This window comes from Zalophus californianus, chromosome 10, assembly GCF_009762305.2.
Source record: "Zalophus californianus isolate mZalCal1 chromosome 10, mZalCal1.pri.v2, whole genome shotgun sequence".
NCBI classification, from domain to species: Eukaryota; Metazoa; Chordata; class Mammalia; order Carnivora; family Otariidae; genus Zalophus; species Zalophus californianus.
Window position 1 is genome coordinate 2364088 of NC_045604.1, and position 18559 is coordinate 2382646.

The 18559-nt window shown below is 61.4% G+C and overlaps 1 protein-coding gene across 1 annotated transcript; it reads right to left on the reverse strand.

The window, feature by feature from the left end:
- Positions 1-1653: 1653 nt before the first annotated feature.
- On the reverse strand, positions 1654-17047 carry INSRR (insulin receptor related receptor). Its single transcript, XM_027612046.1, has 22 exons — positions 16963-17047; positions 13290-13841; positions 11615-11918; positions 11378-11520; positions 11041-11185; positions 9680-9894; positions 9308-9431; positions 7778-8034; positions 7212-7379; positions 6924-7119; positions 6758-6799; positions 6467-6687; positions 6090-6226; positions 5843-6005; positions 5548-5653; positions 4867-4919; positions 4455-4684; positions 3860-3970; positions 3568-3727; positions 3138-3267; positions 2885-3019; positions 1654-2601 (listed from the first exon to the last, which is right to left on the reverse strand). Exons 1-22 carry the CDS (start codon positions 17045-17047, stop codon positions 2361-2363), a joined length of 3918 nt encoding a protein of 1305 aa, XP_027467847.1. The 3' UTR covers positions 1654-2360.
- Between the last annotated feature and the right edge of the window lie 1512 nt (positions 17048-18559).

The window sequence follows — 18559 nt, forward strand, 5'->3', positions numbered from 1 at the left end:
TTCTGGGCCAGGGGCCAGTCTCCTGATTTTGGAGAAGGGCAAATACCCCTGAGTTAGGGTGGAGTGCTCCCCTCGCTCCTCACCACACCCACTCTGAAACCGCCCCCCCCCCCGGGTCCCACGGCCACGGCAGGGACGTTGGAACTCTTTGCTGTGCAGCCCCTTTGAGATCCCTACTTCTGTCAGGCATCAGGGGTAACTGAAGACTTGTTCTCAAGCTCCTGGCCATGCTCCCAGGGGCTCATCAAGAGCCTCCCTCTGACCGTGCTCCCAAGGACTCATCAAGAGCCTCCCTCTGACTGTGCTCGCATGGGCTCATCAAGAGCCTCCCTCTGACCGTGCTCCCACGGGCTCGCCAAGGGCCACCACCCGCTCATCTTTGGAGTAAAGCACAGCGTTCTTCTGAAGCCCTCCCTTCTTCAACTTTCAATCGCTTCCTTCAGGCGGTCCACCTCCCGACGACCACACCTGTAAGGCGGGCAGCGCTGTGCAGGTTAGGGGTATGGGTGGCGGGGAGAGGGCTTGACCCCACTGCTGCCGTCTGGGCCTGTGTGCTCTGTGTGAGGGTGCGGGTCTCCCCCTGGGGCTTCTGTGTGGAGCGTCCCTCCCTTCTAGGCTGCAGGAGGCCGTCAGAGATCAGCGCCCCAAGAGAGAGAACCTCACGCACTCCCGGCTCCCTAAGCTGTGGTTCCACCAGCAACCATTAGGGGTCACTGTTGCTTCAGCCACCAGGGACCGGCAGGGTCCCGGCAGGGGTCCAGCGGGACAGAGGGTCCTTGCCGCCCACCGTGACCCTGCCAGGGCAGGGTGCAGGAGTTTTGTAATCGTTATCGCAGAGACGGTCTCACAAGACTCTCCCCAGGCTCCGCGTGTGTGGCCGCGCGGAGCCGCGTGGGAGCCACGGCCCCACAGCTGGATGCAGGAGGGGCTGGTACAGAATGGGAGCGCGGCCAGCCCCTTCTGCCGCCATCCTCCTCACCAAGGTTTAAGTCCTTTATCTGCAGCTCTTCCCCTCAAATGCCCTGACGGTCTTGGCATAAGAGCCTGCAAATGGACTCCGCCGCGCTCCTGCAGCATGCCTCCGGGGCATCTCCGCTCTGGCTCATCCAAGGGAGCCAGACACGCAGACTCTGTTCTGATGCGCGTCCCTGCCGGGCTGGGGGGTGGGGGTGGGGGGCATCCAGCGCGGACTGGTAATCGGGGCCCCTCCCCCGCCCGTTCTGCCCACTGCGTCTGTCCTACGTGCCCGGAAAGGCGAGGGGCCACCCAGAGATGAGGGTGGGGACTGGCCCAGTGCAGAGCTTCCCTGCCGGGCTCAACCGCGGGTGGCCGCCTGCCTGAGCAGCAGGTAACAGCGGGGTTGTCCTGCTCCACCGCCTCGGCACCCTGGCGGTTCAGGCCCTGGCGGAGGTGCGGTCTGACGGCCCCGTACTTATCCTGTATCCCCAACTTAGGGTCACCGCATCAGGTCCCCAGGGAGGGGGGAGGAAGCCCAACCTGTGTTAACACCGTATAGATGGAGAGATGATGGGCTGCCCGGGACCACGGCACAAACAGCCTTTATTGTATCTTTTCCAGCCCTCCCGGGAGAGGCAGGGGTGGGGGCAGGAGCCAGGGCAGGGAGGAAGCAAGGCCCTTACAGCCCTAATCATCGGAGGGTAGGCGGGAGGTGGAGGGGAGGGGCCTGGGAGAAGGGGTGAAGCTACACCAAGGGATCTGCCTGGGGAGGAGGAAGGAGGAGCACCAACCTTGGGGGTTCCCGGGTATGGCAAAGGAGGGGAAGGGGTGAGGCAGGTTGCGGGGAGGACTGGACCCGTGCTCACCCAGGTCTCTGGGTTCTCCGCACACCACCTGATGCATGGGGCAGAGGGGGTCGGTGAGACACCATGCTAAGGGCAGGGGTGTGGACACCCCATCCCCAGCATCCCAGACATGGACAGAAAGGCTTCCAGGCCTGATGCGGCGTGCTCTCCTGGCTTCGAGTGTGTTGACGGCCCCATGTGTCCACAGGAGACCCAGAGCTGAGGGTGGGGTTCTCCGGACCCCGCCTTCCGAGTGGGTGAGCCCCTCTTCCCAGTCTGAGTAGGGCCCCCACTCTGAGGGCCTGGACCTCTCGTCCACTCCTCCTGCTGTGACCTTGCTCACTTTCTCATGGAAAATGAAGACTACTGAGAAAATCTTCCTTACAACGAGTCCGCTCTGACCCCCCAACCCCATCTTTCCTCTCCCGCTCCCTGGCCCAGCCTGGGCACCCCCTGGCCTTTCTGAGCATGGGATGGGGTGTGAATGTCTGCACACTTCGTGGCCGCAAAGGTCAGGACCCTTCCTCTCTGCCAGGCATCCAGGGAATAGGGTGCCCCTCAGTGCCCTGGACCCCCATTTTGAGGGCTGTAGTCTGAGGAAGCCCCTTCTGGGGTGGGTAGGGAGTTGGGTCTGGCATCAGGCAGCAGGGCCCCCTGGGCTCCCCGGCACTCTGGGCTATAGTAGAAGGAAAAGAGGCGGAAGGAGGGCCGCAGCTCCCCCCGAATGCTGTCCAGGATGCGGGTGAAGGTGGGCCGCAGACGTGGGTTCTGCTGCCAGCAGAGGCTCATCAGCTCCTGCCTGGTGGGGCGGGGGCAGCATGAGAGGGCAGCTGGTGCAAGGGGGATCGTGGGGGGCTACTCCTTCTGGTGGGGCGGGGGCGGCATGAGAGGGCAGCTGGTGCAACGGGGATCGTGGGGGGCTATATCTGGGAGGGCCATGGGGGAGTCAGCAGGGTTGGAGTGGGTAAGGCTCAGAGCTGGGGACCAGTGGATATGAGAGCATCAGAGGAGGTGGGCCAGAATCGTGGGGGCAGGGCAAGCTAGACAGAGCAGGGGTGAGGAAAGGGCAGGGGGTGACTTACAACTGAAGGGGACAGCTCTCCAGCTCCTCCAGAACCCCACCATCCATGACAAACTTGAGCACCTGCTCATTGGATAAGCCCTGGTAGGGCTGTTCGGCCAAGGTCACGATCTCCCAGAGCACCACACCGAAGGACCTGGAGGATACGCAGAAGGGCCTGAGCCCAGCACCTTGCACGCTGCTCAGCACACCCAGGCCTCACCCTAGACCCCACCTCCACATGCCCCGAGCCCTCTGCTCCAGCTAGGCCCCACCAGACATCCGAGTGCGTCGTGAAGATTCCATCTTTGAGGGACTCGGGGGCCATCCAGCGCACGGGCAGCAGCCCCTTCCCACCCTTGCGGTAATAGTCTGTCTCATACACGTCTCGAGTCATCCCGAAGTCTGGAAAAGTGAGGGTGAACGGGTATGGGGGCAGCAGAACCACGCGCCAGCCCCCGCGCAGAGATACCTCTCCCAGCCCTCTCCCGCTCCATAGCCTCCAAGAATTCTGGAGCTTGAGGGCTCAGAGAACCTCAGAGATCATCCTGCCCCAACCCCTGTGGCCTTGGATGAGGAGCCTGAGATCCAGAGGGGGGCAGCTGTGGGGGACAGAGCTGTCGGCCGGGCCTCAGTCTCCTAGCCTAGCTTGGGGAGTCCCTCTACTCCTCAGGCTGCCCCACACCCGCCCAGCACTCTCTGTACCCCCGATCTTGACTGTGAAGTCCTGGGACACCATGCAGTTCCGGGCCGCCAGATCTCGATGCACAAACTTGTTGGCGGCAAGGTAGGCCATGCCATCTGCAATCTCACCAGCCATCTGGATCATATCTCCCAGTGCTGGCCGTGGGAGCCCCGGGTTGTTCTAGAGCCAAGAGAGGGGGCTGGTGAAGAAGGAACCTAGAGGTTGGACTCCTGCCCAAGGATCCCCCCACAACTGTGCCCAAGTCTTCTCTAACTCCCCAGCCCCTTGGCCCAGGGTCTTCCTGGTCTCCACCTCTGCCTCAGGCCGCAGAGATCGAAGATGGCTCTTGAGGTCCCCACGGTTCATTAACTCCATGATGACCAGAGTTGGCTGGCCCTGAGACACCACACCCAGGAGACGTACCTGGGATGGACAAAGAGCCTGGTTGCAGGTCCACCCAGGTCCCCTTGACCCACCTGGCCAAAATGTTGACCTGTTGTGACCACCACCTGACCCTGCCACCAACCCTGACCCTGAACCCAACCATGACCATAACCCTAACTCTAATCTAACAATGACCCTGACCCTAACCCATGACCTTGATCATAACTATCATTCCAATCTTCATGATTCACCCAGTTCTGACCTTGATCCCAATCATGATCCTAATAATGATCCGGACACTCAGTACTGACCCTCATCCATGACTGCTCTCAGCCCTAACCATGATTTTACCACGGCCTCACCATGAGCTGGTTTTGACTCTAACCCTAACCATGACTTTTACCTCAGTCCCAACCCGGACTTTGATGGTGCCCTGACCTCGTCCTTGACCCTGTCCTTCTTACCATATGACTTTCACCGTAATTATGACTCTACCCTGGCAATGTCCCTGATCCTCCCTTACCACGTGGTGACACTTGAATGCCTTCATGACAGAAGCTTCCTTGAGGAACTCAATGCGTTCCCGTGGGCTGGCCAGCTCATTCACGGTCTTCAGGGCCACGGGTGTGGACTCCTCTCCAGCCTCTAGTCCCTGTGCCAGTCCCTCATATACCATCCCGAAGGAGCCCTGGCCCAGTTCCCGGATTATGGAGATCTGCTCCCGAGGCACCTCCCACTCGTCAGGGATGTACACTGAGAAGAGGTGGGGGTCACGAGGCAAGACCACTGCTCTCTGCCACGAACCCACCCGCTTCTCGCCTTTCAGAAGGGCTCGGGTTCCAAGGCTGCTTCTCCAGGAATGTCTCCTCGAGTGTGCCTCTCCTCCCCTCCCGTCTCCCTTTCCCACATACCTGTCCACCCACTCCCAGACCTACTATCAGAGGCGCTGAAGTACTCCGGATTCACGGAGGCGTACAGGGTGCTGTTTCTGCAACGGGAGGGGAGGGGGTCAGGCCATAAAGGTCCTCAGGCAGGAAGGAACAATGTCAGAGGACAAGCAGGAGGGAAGTTACTGACCACACTCCCTCCCGTCCCTTATCAGGGTGCCCCTGGGGAGCCCTACACCCTTTTCAAGCTGGTCTTGGTCCTGGTCCTGGGACCTGGGATCTGAGAGGCTGGGACGAGGGAGCACAGGAGGGGGGGGAACTCCTGCCTCCTCAGGTAGTCCTTAGAAGTCAGCTAATCAAAGTCCTGCCCCCATTTCCCTCTTGTGTTCAGCCCCAGGGGCATCTGGCACCAACCATCCCAGGGCACATGGTGAGGTCCCTGTATCTTCCCCTGCTTTATTGGCTGAGAATGTGGTGACCAAGAGTCCCAGTGCGCCCAGACTGGGGAGTCCCAGGAGGCAAGGCTTTGACTGGTAAGGTCGGGGAAACTTGGTCCCTCAGACCGAAAGGTGTGTCTCCTCCATGCTGCCCTCAGGGGATGAGCTATTGCTTCTAAGGAACGTCGTCTTGCTGTCTCACTGACCACCCTCCGGGGGCACCGACCTTGTGATGAGGGCTGGGGGGGGGGCGAGAAGGGGGGTGGGAACCGGTAGGACTCAGCATCGTCACCTCTTCCGGCCGTAGAAGAAAGCGAGGGCAGCAAGAATGATGAGCAGCGTGAGCCCCACGGGGGTGACGGTGAGAAGGACGTGCAGCCCCCCGGAGTCTTCTTCCTCTGGTGGTCAGAGGGCAGCAGATGGTAGGGTCAAGATGGAGAAGTCAGAGGGTAGAGGACACTTCAGTTTTCACCATGGGAAGTGAGAACAGGGGGAGGACTGGGGTGGAGTGGCCACCACAGGAGACGTGGCTGGGGACCCAGCTGGGGCTATGGGGAGTGCAGGTCCCGGACCGAGGCTGTGTCTACCTGGGCCGGGGACGTAGAAAGCGACGCTCTCTGTCCAGGAGCCGTTGCCAGCCAGCGAGGTTGCCCGAACTCTGGCAGAGTAGTTTCCAGGGGGCAGCAGGGCCAGCTGGACACCCCCAAACTTGGCATATCGTAGGCGAGACACACACAGCACTGTGGCCTCCTGAGGGCAAGACGGAACAGCTGGCTGGGAAGAAGATGGAGGCACTATTTGGGTTCAGGTTTGGGGGTCCCCCGGGGAACCTACCTCTCCCAAGCGGCGGTACTTGATTTCATACTTGAGGATGAGTCCGTTAGGGTCTGGGGGCTCCAGCCAGCGCAGGAGGACACTGCCTTTGCTGGCTGCCTCCCAGGCCACCTTCCCTGGGATACCGTCGGCTTCTCCTATGGGAGACGGCATCAGACAGCCCAGCCGCAGCATTTCCTCTCAGCTTCACGTTCAAGCTCAAGGGGGCTAACCCGGGGGGGGGGGGGGCGGGGTACGGCAAGCTCGGGCTTATGGGGACTGGGAGGGGTTAGCAGAGCGAGGCCCTGGAGTTATGGGGACGGCGAACTCGAACTCCTTAGTGGGAGTACTAATTGGGTAGAGTCCTTGGGGTCGGGGGCTGGGGGGGGGTCACCTACTGTGGGGCATGGTGCGCGAAAAGACGAAGGTGGCCGCACTGCAGCCTACGGTGTGCGCCGCGTGGTTGCAGGCATGGATGTCGATCCGGTATTCCGTGAAGTGGCGCAGGCCACTCAACACTGCGCGCTCCCGGGGCACTTTGTCCTCCTGGATCTCGAAATCCGAGCTGTTCCCCCCAAGCCGGAGGGCCCCGGCGGCCCGGCGGTGCCTCCCCGAGTCTCTGGGGAGTGCGCGAGTCAGAGCGGCGGCCGCGCCCCGGGACCCCCGCCCCTCAGTCCCGCCCGGCTCACCTTTGAGGGCTCTTATTGATGGACGTCACCTTCCAGGGGGATCTGGGGAGACCCGGGAGGGCAGCGTCAGGCCTGGCCCTCCTCCCACCCCTCGCCCGGCCCAGCGAGACCCGCCCCTCCCCGGCCCCGCCCACCAGGCCCGCCCCGCCCCCGGCTCGGGCCGCACTTGGGGATGGTGATGGCGTTGTGCAGAAAGTTTTCGAACTTCTTCTGGAACGAGGCCTCTTGCGCCTCCAGCGGTGGCAGGACCTGCCCGGGAGGGGGCTGCTGGCAAGGGCAGCAGCCGGGCTCCATCTCGGCTTCCAGTTCCCCGTCTTCGCGGTCGAAGCGGGGGTCGTTGTTGCTGGTGGGCAGCCGCAAGCCTGGCGCGGCGCGGGGGAAAAAACGCAGTCAGACGGACAGCGCCCGGGCCCCGCCGCCCCGACCCGCCGGCCTGAGCCGCTGCCCTGCGCACCGCGATGGCAGTAGTCGTTGAGATAGAGGTCGCCGTCCTCGGCCAGACGCTGCCACAGCACCAGGTAGTAGGTGATGTTTCCGTTGCGCTGAGTCGGTGGCTTCCAGCGCACCAGCAGGTGGGACGAGGAATTGGACGTGGAAATGACGTCCTGGGGCACCGTGGGCGCTGGGGGCGCAAGTAAGGTACGACTGAGGGGCAGTGGATCCCCCTTTCTAGTACTGTCTGGTAATGACCCCTCTCTGGGGTCCGAGCCCCTCGCATTCTCCCAAGGAATCCATGACTCTCAACCTCCCCTTCCCGGAACTCAGAATCCTGGCCTTCCCATGTCCCTCGAAGGCCCTTGAGTTGCCTCAAGTATTCCGCCTGCACTCTCCCACCCACAGCCTCCCTAGGGCCCTAGGCCAATGCCCTCTGTTCTTTCTAGGACTCAAACAACTGGCTTCTCAGTCTCTAGGGGCCTGGTGTTGAGCGACCCAGCTTCTCTATTTCTGATGCCTGGGTTCCCTCATTCCCATTAGGACTCAGACATCTAGCTCCCACCCCCTTCAAGGTCTTCAGCCTACCCGCAGGCAGGGTTCGGAGGTAGACGATGGGGCTCTGGGCTCCTTGGTGGGGGCTGTCCTCAGCAGTGGTCAGTGTGATGGCCCGCACAAACACTGCATACTGTGTCCAGGGCTTGAGGGGCGCCAGAGTCACCCCGGGGTCCTGGGTGCGGCTTAAGGGCAGCTCCACATCCAGCAGGTTCCAGCTCTGGGTCCCACAGGCATCCGGACCTATGTGCTCTGTGGCATTCTGGAATGGGCTGAACATCCCATCATCCCTAGAGCTGAGGGGCGGCTCAGCCCCACCCTGGTTTCTAGAACCACCCTAAGACTGTGATTGTCATTCTTCTTCCAGTGTGCATGAAGACATCCTGCTCTTTGGGAGCACTCACTGGGTGGGTCTGCTCAGAGCTGGGATTGAGCCAGAAGAGCCGCAGCCAGACTGTGAGGCCGTGATGCTAGGGGAGCTTCCTGAAGGACCCCTAAGATTCTTTACCTCCTGAGCCCAGAGGCACCTGGGTACAGTTGTGTGGATTGTGAGCTGCACAAGCCAGGCAGGGGGTGCCATGCACACTGCCAGCCCATGTTAGTTCTCCCCAAAACGTGGCCCATGGACCAGGATTACCTGGGAGCTTGTTAGAAAGGCAGATTCACGGGCTCTCCCCAGGACTGAATCAGAATCTATGGGGATGGGGCCCAGGAATCTGTATTTAGCAAACTCTCCAGCTCCCCATGCTGGAGACCTTCACCTACCACTGAGGCCCAGGAGAGCCTTGGCCATTTGAGCCGGCCTCCCACCACTGACTCCCCTTCCTCCCTCCCAGGCCAGGCCCTGTGCTAGTGGGAAACTAAGACCTCTCCGTTTTAGTTCACAGGAATGCTTCCAAGCCAGGTGGCTCCCATCTTCTGTCTACCCTAGAGGGGGAGTACTCCCCACGGCTGCCCTCCCAGCCCGCCACCCGGAACCCACCTCTCCTCTAAGAATTGTAGTTTTGATTTCTAGCCATGCTTTTGGAGAAATCCTTCCTGTGGTCTAACCACTATCCCTCCTGCTATGGTCAGTGCACTCTCTCCAAAGAAAAGAGCAGCCTGTCCTTGGTTGTCCCTGCTCCCTCCCTTCCTCAGGCTTTAATGAAATGCTGGCAGAGCTACGCATAAAACCGGCCAAATTAGTGGGTACTCCCCAAACCGCTGCTGGGGCAGGAGCATGTGGTCAGTTCAGAACATTAGCATAGTGAATTGAAGTTTAATTATCCAAGCCTTCCCAGCGGGGCTCTTCTCCTGGTCTCTCAGAAGTCCCGACTGTCCTCTCCATTTCGCTGGTGAGGCGAAACTGAGGCACGGAGGGTGAATAAAGTGAGGGGAGAGCCAGACTTGGGCCTTACAAGGGAGTGAGCCTTGGGGGTCCTGGCTTCTTGCTTCCCTGCAGCCCCGCGGCGCTCTGCCCTCACCCCTCAGCGGTCACCCGATTGCGTTTGTGAACAGATCGGCCGGGTGTCCGGGTCTGACCCCGCCCCACGGGGCTCTGGCCCCGCCCCCGGCACTCACGACTCCTTGTAGTACACGATGAAGCTGAGCAGGTCCCTGGCCTCCAGCGGCTCGTAGCGCTCCCAGCGCAGCAAGATGCTGTCGGCCTGCGTCACGTTGGACACGAAGCGCAGGGTGCGAGTCTGGCCTGGGCGGGGCGAGGGGCCAACACCTGCTGTCAGCCGCGTTCGTCTCCGCTGGAGTCGCCTACTTCCCGGCCCCCACCTTGACCCAGCGGATGCCACCCCCAACGCGGCCTCCGAAGAGAACCTATCGCGTTGTCCGGGTCAAACGTCCCCTCCCGCCCGGGTGCGTGTCTGGTGTGTTTCAGTGTGCGTGCGCGCGTCTGGGGTTTCTGGGGTCGTGTCGCTCTGGGGTTGTGGTGTCGGGCCTCACAGGCGGCGCGGTCTCCGTTGGTGCGGGGGTTGATCTCGGCCTTGTTTTGCCGTCCCCGCGTGCCGGTCACCTCCTCCAGGCGGTAGATGTGCTCCAAGCAGAGGCGAGGGTTGAAGGCGAAGTATATCTTGCCCACGGGAATGGTGAGCCCCGCAGCCACCCAGGACCCCAGCTGCTGTAGATTCTGGTTGTCCAGCACATACAGAGTGTAGTTCCTGGGGGAGGCCAAGAGACCTTCCGCTGCAGGGGAGGTGGAGGCCAGGGGTGGGGAACTGGGCGCCTTATGGGTCCCTCCTGGAGGGGCTTTGCTGGGGGCACAGGGGAGGAGGGGCACTCAGCCTGGGGCTATGCCTCTCCAGTGGAGTGTAGGTACCCCTGGGGGTCCATGGTAGTTTGGGGGAGACATGAGAAACCACTCCGCTGCATGATAATTTAAAACATTCTCTGGGGGCGACTGGGTGGCTCAGTGGGTTGAGTGTCCTCTTGATTTTGGCTCCAGGTCCTGATCTCAAGCTCACGATCTCAGGCTGGTGAGATCAAAACCCCTCTCGGGCTCTACTTGGGGTGTGAAGCCTGCTAAAGATTCTCTCTCTCTCTCTCTCCCTCTGCCCCCCCCAGCTCCCACGCCCGCATGCCCTCTTGTGCTTTCTCTCTCTGTCTCTCTTGAAAATAAATAAAATAAAGTAAAATAAAATAAAATATAAAACAGGGGCGCCTGGGTGGCTCAGTCGTTAAGAGTCTGTCTGCCTTTGGCTCAGGTCATGATCCCAGGCTCCTGGGATGGAGCCCTGCATCGGGCTCCCTGCTCAGCAGGGAGCCTGCTTCTCCCTTTGCCTCTCTTTCTGTCTCTCATGAATAAATAAATAAATAATAAAAATCTTTTAACAAATACATAAAAATTAAAATAAAATAAGGCAAAACATTCTCTGTATTTTGAAAAATCCTAGCTATGTGTTACAGGTAGGCCTTGACGGTTAGGTGGCAGGGATGGGTTTCAAACCCAGGCGGTCTTGCTCTGCAGCTGAGAGCATCAGAGAGTAATGGTAGCTAACCAATGCGGAGTCTGATGGTACCATAACTTATATAGTATATACTGTGTTTCAGGTACTGTTTTAAGGACTTTACACATAACAACATAAGTGATATTCACAACAGCCCTAAGAAATAAGTAGCATTACATTAACCCCATTTTACAGATAAGAAAGTCGAGGACCAGAGAAGTTAAGTAACCTACCCAGTGTCACACAGGCAGTACACAGCAGAGCTGGTTCCAGAGCCCATGCCCTTTCCCCCTTTTTGGGGAGTGTTAGGGAGGAGATGTGATAGAGGGAGTTGGTCAGAGGCTGTTTCTGACCCCTTACCCATCCACCATGGCGTCCCCCCGGATTAGTTTGAGGTTCTTGAAAAAGCCCAGGGACACGAGGGCAAAGGAGTGCTTGATTTTGAGGAAGCCGGTGATGGTCTCTATCAGCCCCAGGCTGTGCTGCAGCTCCAGCTCCAGGTTATCTGGAAATGGAGAAGACAGGGCTGGAGCAGGGCGGGGAAAGTGTAGGGGGTGGGGTGGGGGGAGGTGCTGATGGGGTGCAGGGAGGAGGCCCCTCAGGACTGGGACCCAGGGTGATGGAAAGCAGTGCTTTAGCTGGGTCACTGTCAGGGGCATGGCCGGGAGGAGAGGTGCGGCCCGAGGAAGGTACTGACAGCCCTGGCGAAGGTTGACGATGAGGCTCCCCTCCACGTGGGTGCAGCCCACCAGGTCCTGTGCCGCCTGGATGGAGTCGATGGTCTTGGTGCCCACCTTGCACTCTTTGGGGCACAGCCCCTCACACTTGTGGCAGAATATGCTAGCAGGGGCAAGTGGAGGGTGTGGAATGAGCCCTGGACCAGTGGGGACCCCCTCACTGATCCAAGAGCGACCCCACCCCCCCCTACACTCACCTGCTGCCATTGCGGGTGAAGCCCGGGGGGCACTGGGCCAGGCAGCTGCCCTCGTGGATGCCGAAGGTGGAGGCGCGGCCGGGCACAGAGCGCAGGCTGCCGCAGCGCTCTGCCGTGACACAGCGCCAGGCCTCATGCTGGTAGGTGCCTGGAGGGCAGGCCCGGTGGCAGGCGCCCTGGAAGTAGAGGTGGCGGCAGGCCACGCAGGCCCGGGGGTCTTCCGGCCGGCTGCAGCCCCCCAGGCATTCGGAGTGGCAGCACTCACCCCCAGCTGTGCAGGGCAGCCCATGGGGACAGGGACACACTGTGGACAGAGTGCTGAGTTAGGCCTCCCCGCGCCGGTCCTGGCGCCACCCGCCCCCCCCCGCCCCCCGCCCCGGGATAACACTCTTAGAGAGCATCCAAATTCCTCCAGTGCAGATGACAAGGGCTGCTGGCTCGCTTTTCCCCAGATGGGGTTCTTGAGGACAAGGACCACGGCCCCTCTCTGTGGCTTCCCATGTTCCACGGCGCCTGGTCAGGGTTCAGAGCTCAGGACAGAGCGGTGACCTTGTCCACCAGGGCAGCTTCTCCCCAGCCTGCTGTCCTGTCTGGGCCCGGTGCTCAGATCATCACTGGGCACGGTGCCAGGGGGAACCAGCCAGCTTCTACTGGGCAGTGAGGCCTGGGGCCAGTGGGCCTGGGAGTGTGTGCAAGCGGGGGGGACCCCTGGTCATCTCCCCTGCCCATACCTCCTCCACCCTCCTCAGCTCTGTGCCCTGGGCAGGGGGCCGCCCCCAGCCGCCGTGGGTGGGTTTGGGGCTGGGGGCTCATGGTGTGCAAACTCTGCAGGTGGCAGCCTGCCGTCTGTGCGAGCGGGCGTGTGGTGGGGGCAGGGAGGGCGTGTTGATACTGTACATGAGGGAGGACGCTCAGCCACTGTGTTTACAGCCAACACGGAGGCATGGGGACGTGGGGCCCAGTGGATACAGAAGGGATCTGGTTACTCTGCTGCTTAGACGCTGAGGCTTTGGGGTGAGGGAGCCCCAGGTTGGGGACCCCGGAGCTACTCCTAGCCTCTGGAAACTCTTCCTTTTCTTCCTGTAACTTCTGCTTCCTCCTTGCATCACCCCCTTCTTGTATCACTTCCCCCCTTTGCTCGGCTCCCTTCCTTCTGTTCTCTCTCCATGTACCTTACCTCCTAAAGAAGATCGCACCTGTTCTCTCTTTCCTCGGTCACCTCCTTTCCTTGCCCACCCAGGCCTCCCCCAATGCTGCCAGCCTGCCCTGGATCACCTGTGCTATGACCACTTTTATCAGGAGCCTAGAACTCCCACCAGGACTCAGGCACCCGCTCTAATGCTTAGAGAATAGCTCACTGAGGGAACAGGCTCAGGTATGTGACATGAAACAAACCATTAAGTCCCCCGGCTGAGATCGGAGCCCAGGCCATCTGGCCTTGTACTTGACCGCTGCCCCATACGGCTTCCTGCGCGGCCACCCGGCATCCTGCCCTGTCCCCCCTCCCATGCCCACCTCGTGCTTGTCCTGCCCCCTCTCCCTGACTGTCCTGCACGGTCCCTTGACAGCCTTACACCAACTCAGTTATTGAACTTTTCTGACCCATCCTGTGGCCGCCCAGCCCCGCCCGCCCCTGCCCTCCTTGTGCCCCCTGGTGTTCTGGGCAGGTGCCCACCTCTCTGGCAGTGGCTGGAGGTCCAGCATCTGTAGTCGGTGTGCCCACCGAAGGTGGTCCTGGCACAGGGCTGGCCAGTGGCGCCCAGCACGCCGGGGCACACGTCGGCACACTCCTCACGCAGCTTGTTGCCCACGATGTGGTTGGCGCCAGGCGAGGGCTGCAGTAGGCCCCAGTCGATGGTGGAGAGGTGGCAGAGCTCCTGGTTCTTCTCCACCCGCACGGCCCCGCGCAGCACGGCCCCCAGCGCCGGCAGCCCCACGTCCCGCAGGTGCGGCATCTCGTAGATGACCAGCGCGTAACCCAGGAAGAGGCGGGCCCCGCGGACCACTGCCAGGTTGGGGAAGAGGTCCCGCAGGCTCTCCAGACCATAGACACGGAAGAGTAGCAGGTACTCAGTGACCTGAGTGAGGCGTGGGAAGCTGAGGCCTCGGAAGTCCTCGCCCGTGGCCGTGAACATGAGCAGGATCTGCAGATGGCCCTCTACCACGCTGCAGTTCTCCAGCCGGCGCAGCTCCGCCACCTCCGAGCGGATATCCAGGCTGGGGCACACTGTGGGCACAGGTCACAGCAGCTGTCAGTGCAGCTCTGGCTGGGCACCCCGTCCTGCCCTGGCAGCTTTGGGGGAGGGGCACCTCTCTGGGAGTGGGACATCATGAGGGAGCAGGGCTCTGCTGTGGCCTCCTCCCTGGGCCTCTGAGGCTCCTGGCAGCTTGAAGGGCCCCACCAGATGGGCCGGCATGGCAAACGTGAGCTCCCCTTCCCTCCCCAGCCTGCCTCCCTTCTCAGGGGACTGCCACGGCAACCCCCCACCCCCCAACCCGCCCCTGGTGAGACTCCGAATCTAGAGTCTTCTTGGACTCCTTTCCTCCACTCCCCACACACCCTGTGGGCTCGATCTTCAAATTACAGCATATCCAACCGCTGGTCTCCACCTTCACTGCTGGCACCATCCCTACCTCCCTGATTAACTGCAGGGGCCTCCCAGATGGTGCCCCCCCCACTGCTGCCCTGGTCCCCTCCTGATCTGTTCTGCACTGGAGAGCCAAAGGGATCTTCTCAAAACAGGTTGGATCCCGTTCCTCCACTGCTTTAACCCCCCTGCTGGCCCCCTCTTGCTGATTGAAAGCTCCAGTCGTTACCCTAGCTGGCAAGGCCTCTGCAGCCTCTCTGGCCCCATCCCATCCCCTTCCTTCTCTTCTTCAGCCACACTGACTTCTTGCTGTTCCTCACACAAGCCTGCCAAGCTTCTGCCCTGGGGTCTTTGCACCTTCTGTTCCCTCTGGCTAGAACACTGTTCCCCCTAAATGGTCCCTCACCTCCTTTAAGTCTCTGCTCAGATGGCCCCTCCTCAATGAGGCCGTCCCTGACCATCCTTTTAAACACTCCCTGCTTCCCTTCCTACTTATTTTTTCTCCTTAAATCTTAACACTGGCTAATATATATAATTTATTTTGTTTAAACTGTAAGCTCCAGAAGGGCAGGGATTGTATAATTCATTGCTGTATCCATGGTGGCTGGTCTAGAGCCTGGCACAAAATTGGTGCTCAGTCAATATCTGATGAACGAATGAATGAATTCCACGGCGGAGAAGCACAGCTTCATACATCGCACTTCCCTCCCAGGCCTAAAGGAGCTCGATGTCTGGTCCCCGCATTGCTTTACCCTCGAAGGGACGTTCCCTGGCTCCCCATTGCCAGAAGTTCAAACTTAAATTCCTCAGCCTCACATGGCGGGGTGTTGATACACAGGCCTACACGAATACCTCCAGCCTCAGAGGGGTTCCTCAGCCTGGTCACAAGCTCAGCTCTCGTCCCACAAACCAACCGCAGGCCAAGCCCGCCTCCCGCAATCCTCTGATCTGCGTCAGTCGCTTCCCCATCAGGCTGGGCAGCACCTGCCCGGGCACCCACAACCGCCGTCTACGTTTTTGTCACCCTCCAGGGAGGGGACCTCCTGAGGGTGGGGCCCTTGTTGGTCAGCACCGCGTCCCTCCATGGTGCTCAGTTCAGGACTGGAGCCACCAGGCACTGGGACCATGGTTTGAATTGATGGACATTTGGTTCTCAAGTCCACTCCTCTCCTGGGGACCGGGGTGTGTCTGGCTTCTTCTGACCCAGGCCCCAGGCCCACTTTCCTTTCTCTTCCCAAGGCACCTAGGACCAGTCCCCCAGTGGGCTGGGTACTTGGTCTGTGCGCTCTCACTTTGCTCCCGGGGATACCTTCCTTCCATGGCACGAGATGCAAGTCTGATTCTTTAGCTGGCCACTCGAGCCTGCTGGGCTGTCTGGCTTCCGCTCCCTCACTTCCTGCCTGGCTCTGGGCACTCTCCCACAGACCCAGGCCCAGCCCCTGCTGAGGAGGGGGTGGCTCCCTGGGGCTTACATCACACCTTCTCCTTGCTGTTGTTAATGGTCCCTGTGCTCGGCTCTGCCCAGTTACTGTGTGTGTGTGTGCCTGAGCACACGCAGGTACACACGCACACACACACAAAGAGAAAAATAGAATGAGAAAACACTTCTAGCCCTCCAGGCAAAGGCCAATCAGGGCCTGCAAGGCGCCCACATGCCACTTCCCATCATGCCCCTGCCTCTCTAGGGCTCCCCTGATGGGAGTCATTTGGAAAAACAAACCCACGACCTTCACAGATTAACCCCTACCTGCCTCCCCTCAGGACATGGCCCTCCGTGTGCAGAGCTGCACTGGGAATGGGACATCTGGATCCCCTGTGACCAAACAACCAAATGCCACCCCCCACCCACTCCCTTCTGGGGACGTGCTCCTGGCTGGCATGCTGCTGCAGCAGTGGAGGAGAGGAGGGGGCGGGGCTCTTCCTTGCCTGCAATGCCTTCCTGACTGGCACTCTTCAGGGGACCCCCTACCCCAACCCATTTGCAGCTTTCCTCTGTCTCTGGCCTGCTCCTGGAAGCCCTCAGTCTGAGGGCATCACAGGACCCCTCAGGTGGCACAGAGCACTGGACCTCTGAGCTGCCTCAGTCTGGAAGGGGATCATGGAATTGGGGAAGGGCATGCTCTTAATCCTTCCCCTTTTGAATCTTGCCCGCTCAGCTCCCCGCACCCCCACGAGGGCCACCTGCTCTGCACACGGGAAGTGTCTGGCCCAGAGCACTAGCGAAGGGCAGCCCCCACCCCAGTGGATGGGCCCTAAGTGTGGGGGTCACGAGACAAGGCCCAGGGGCCAGTGCCCAAGGCCCCGGGCCAGCTTTCCGTCCCAGTCCTCTGAGCCTCAGTTCCTTGTCTGCACAATGGGTTCGGTTACTTCATGGTGCCCAGTTCGGAGCTACCCATCCCATCCCTGTGCCCGTGGAATTCAGTGGCCTTGGAAATGACCCCTAAGACTCTCCCCCTCATGACATTCTCATTCAGGCTTGCTGGGATCAGGGTTTCACAAGCGGGAACGGAGGACATCTCTTCATCCCTCTGTTTCAAGGTCCTTCTCACATCCCAGGGAACTGAGAGGAAACCACGCTTAGGTGGGAACTAACTGCCCTTGCTGGTAGGAAGTCGTTCTGAGAGCTAACCCCAGTCTTCATGTTGCAGTAGGTAAACACATATGTTCTAGTTGGAGACTCAGTTGTTTGGCTTCCCAGCTGGCTGGGGTGTGCGGGAGGAGTGGAGATGGGGCTCCAGGAGACAGTGTTGGGGGACTCACCCTCTAGTGTGTCCAGGCCAGATCCCAAGGAGAGGAGGATGGCGAGCAGGCGTGCTGCCCACCCGCACAGCCTGGGCCCTGCCATTGCCCCAGCCCTGCCTTGTGCCCAGTCCTGGCTTCTGCAGATGGCTCCAGGGAGGAGAAGGGACTGGCAGGCCCTAAGGGACACAGAGATGCAGGTTTCAGGGGGGAGGGGAGGGGAGGGGGGCACCGAGGGGGAATTCCATACAGAGATAGCAGGAGAGGGAATGAGAGCTACAGAGACGCAAAGACAGCCACAGGCAGCTGGGGACAGAGACTCAGTCTGAACCCAGAGACAGACCGATGAAGACAGCGATGCAGCCGGCAACAGAGCCCACCAGGACAGGCCTCCAGAGGGAGAAAGGCACGCGGGGTGCCGAGCAAAAGGCAGTCCAGGAGGCCTGCCGACCCCGAGCAAGCGCCGAAGAGAAGCCTGGGGATCCCGCCCGGGAGAGCGGCGCGGACTCGCGGGGGAGAGCGGCCCGGATCCTCGCGGCCGCCCGGCGCCCGAGCAACGGGAGCGGCAGGTGGCCGCGCGGGCCGCGCGATCTCCGGGCCCGCGCGCCTGGGGGCCGCGCCCAGCTCCCGCCCTCCCCGCCCCAGGGCCAAACGGATTGGCTTGCTGGGACCTCCGGCTCTCTCCGCCCTTCCCGCCAAGCCAAAATATTTAGCCTGACAACTCAGTGGGGGGACAGGTCTGTTGGGGAAATAAGGCCAAAATACAGGGGGATGGTTGTCCGGGAACCGAGCTCCCCTATTGCCCCTGCAGCCTCACTCACGTGGGGCCGCGCTGCCGGCAGAGGAGGGGGGACCGTGGGGGGGGGGCAGCGTTCTGCTGCCCGGAGCCCTGACACCTGCAGGGTGGCTTCTGGCAGCCACGACCCGGCGGAGCGAGCTTGCTGAAACCTGGCGGGAACGCAAACCGGGTCCTGAACATGCAAGCCGTTCGCCCCTCTGAGCCGCTCGCCGCCACCCGGGGGCTCCGTCCCAGCCAAGGCCCTCGGCCATAGCCAAGATCCTGTGGGCCCGCCTCTGTCCAGTCGCCTTCCCAAATCAGGCTGCCGGTCGGTCTGTCTGTCCCCGTCTCGGGGCTGGGGCCTGGCGGAGGGGCAACCGCGCGCCTCTCCCTATCGGAGGGCTAGCTTTGCGCGCTCCCCGCGGCCCCAGCCTGCCCGCCCTGCCCGAGAGTCCCTCCTCCCGGGACCCTCTTGCTCGCCCTTACCGCCCCCTCCCCGGCCTGAGACGGGTGGGCTCCTGCAGCCGCCGAGGCCCGCGGGGCGCGAGGCTCTGGGGATTCCGGGGCTTTCCGGGTGCTGGGCCTCCGAGGACGGACGGGTCCCCAGCTCCACCCGCGGGCGGCTCCCGGGTCCGAGGAGCTAAGAGAAGATCTATTAATTTCTCCGCGCAGAAATCGATGCTCTTGTCAGGACGGCGATCGATGCCAGCCCAGCCCCGCGGGGCCCCACCCGGCCTGGGGCCCGGCGCTGGCCGGCCGGGGTCAGGGGCGGTCGCTGGGGCCTGGGGCGCAGCTCCGCGGGGGCTGCAGACCGCGCCCCCAGCCCCGTGGAGCTCACAC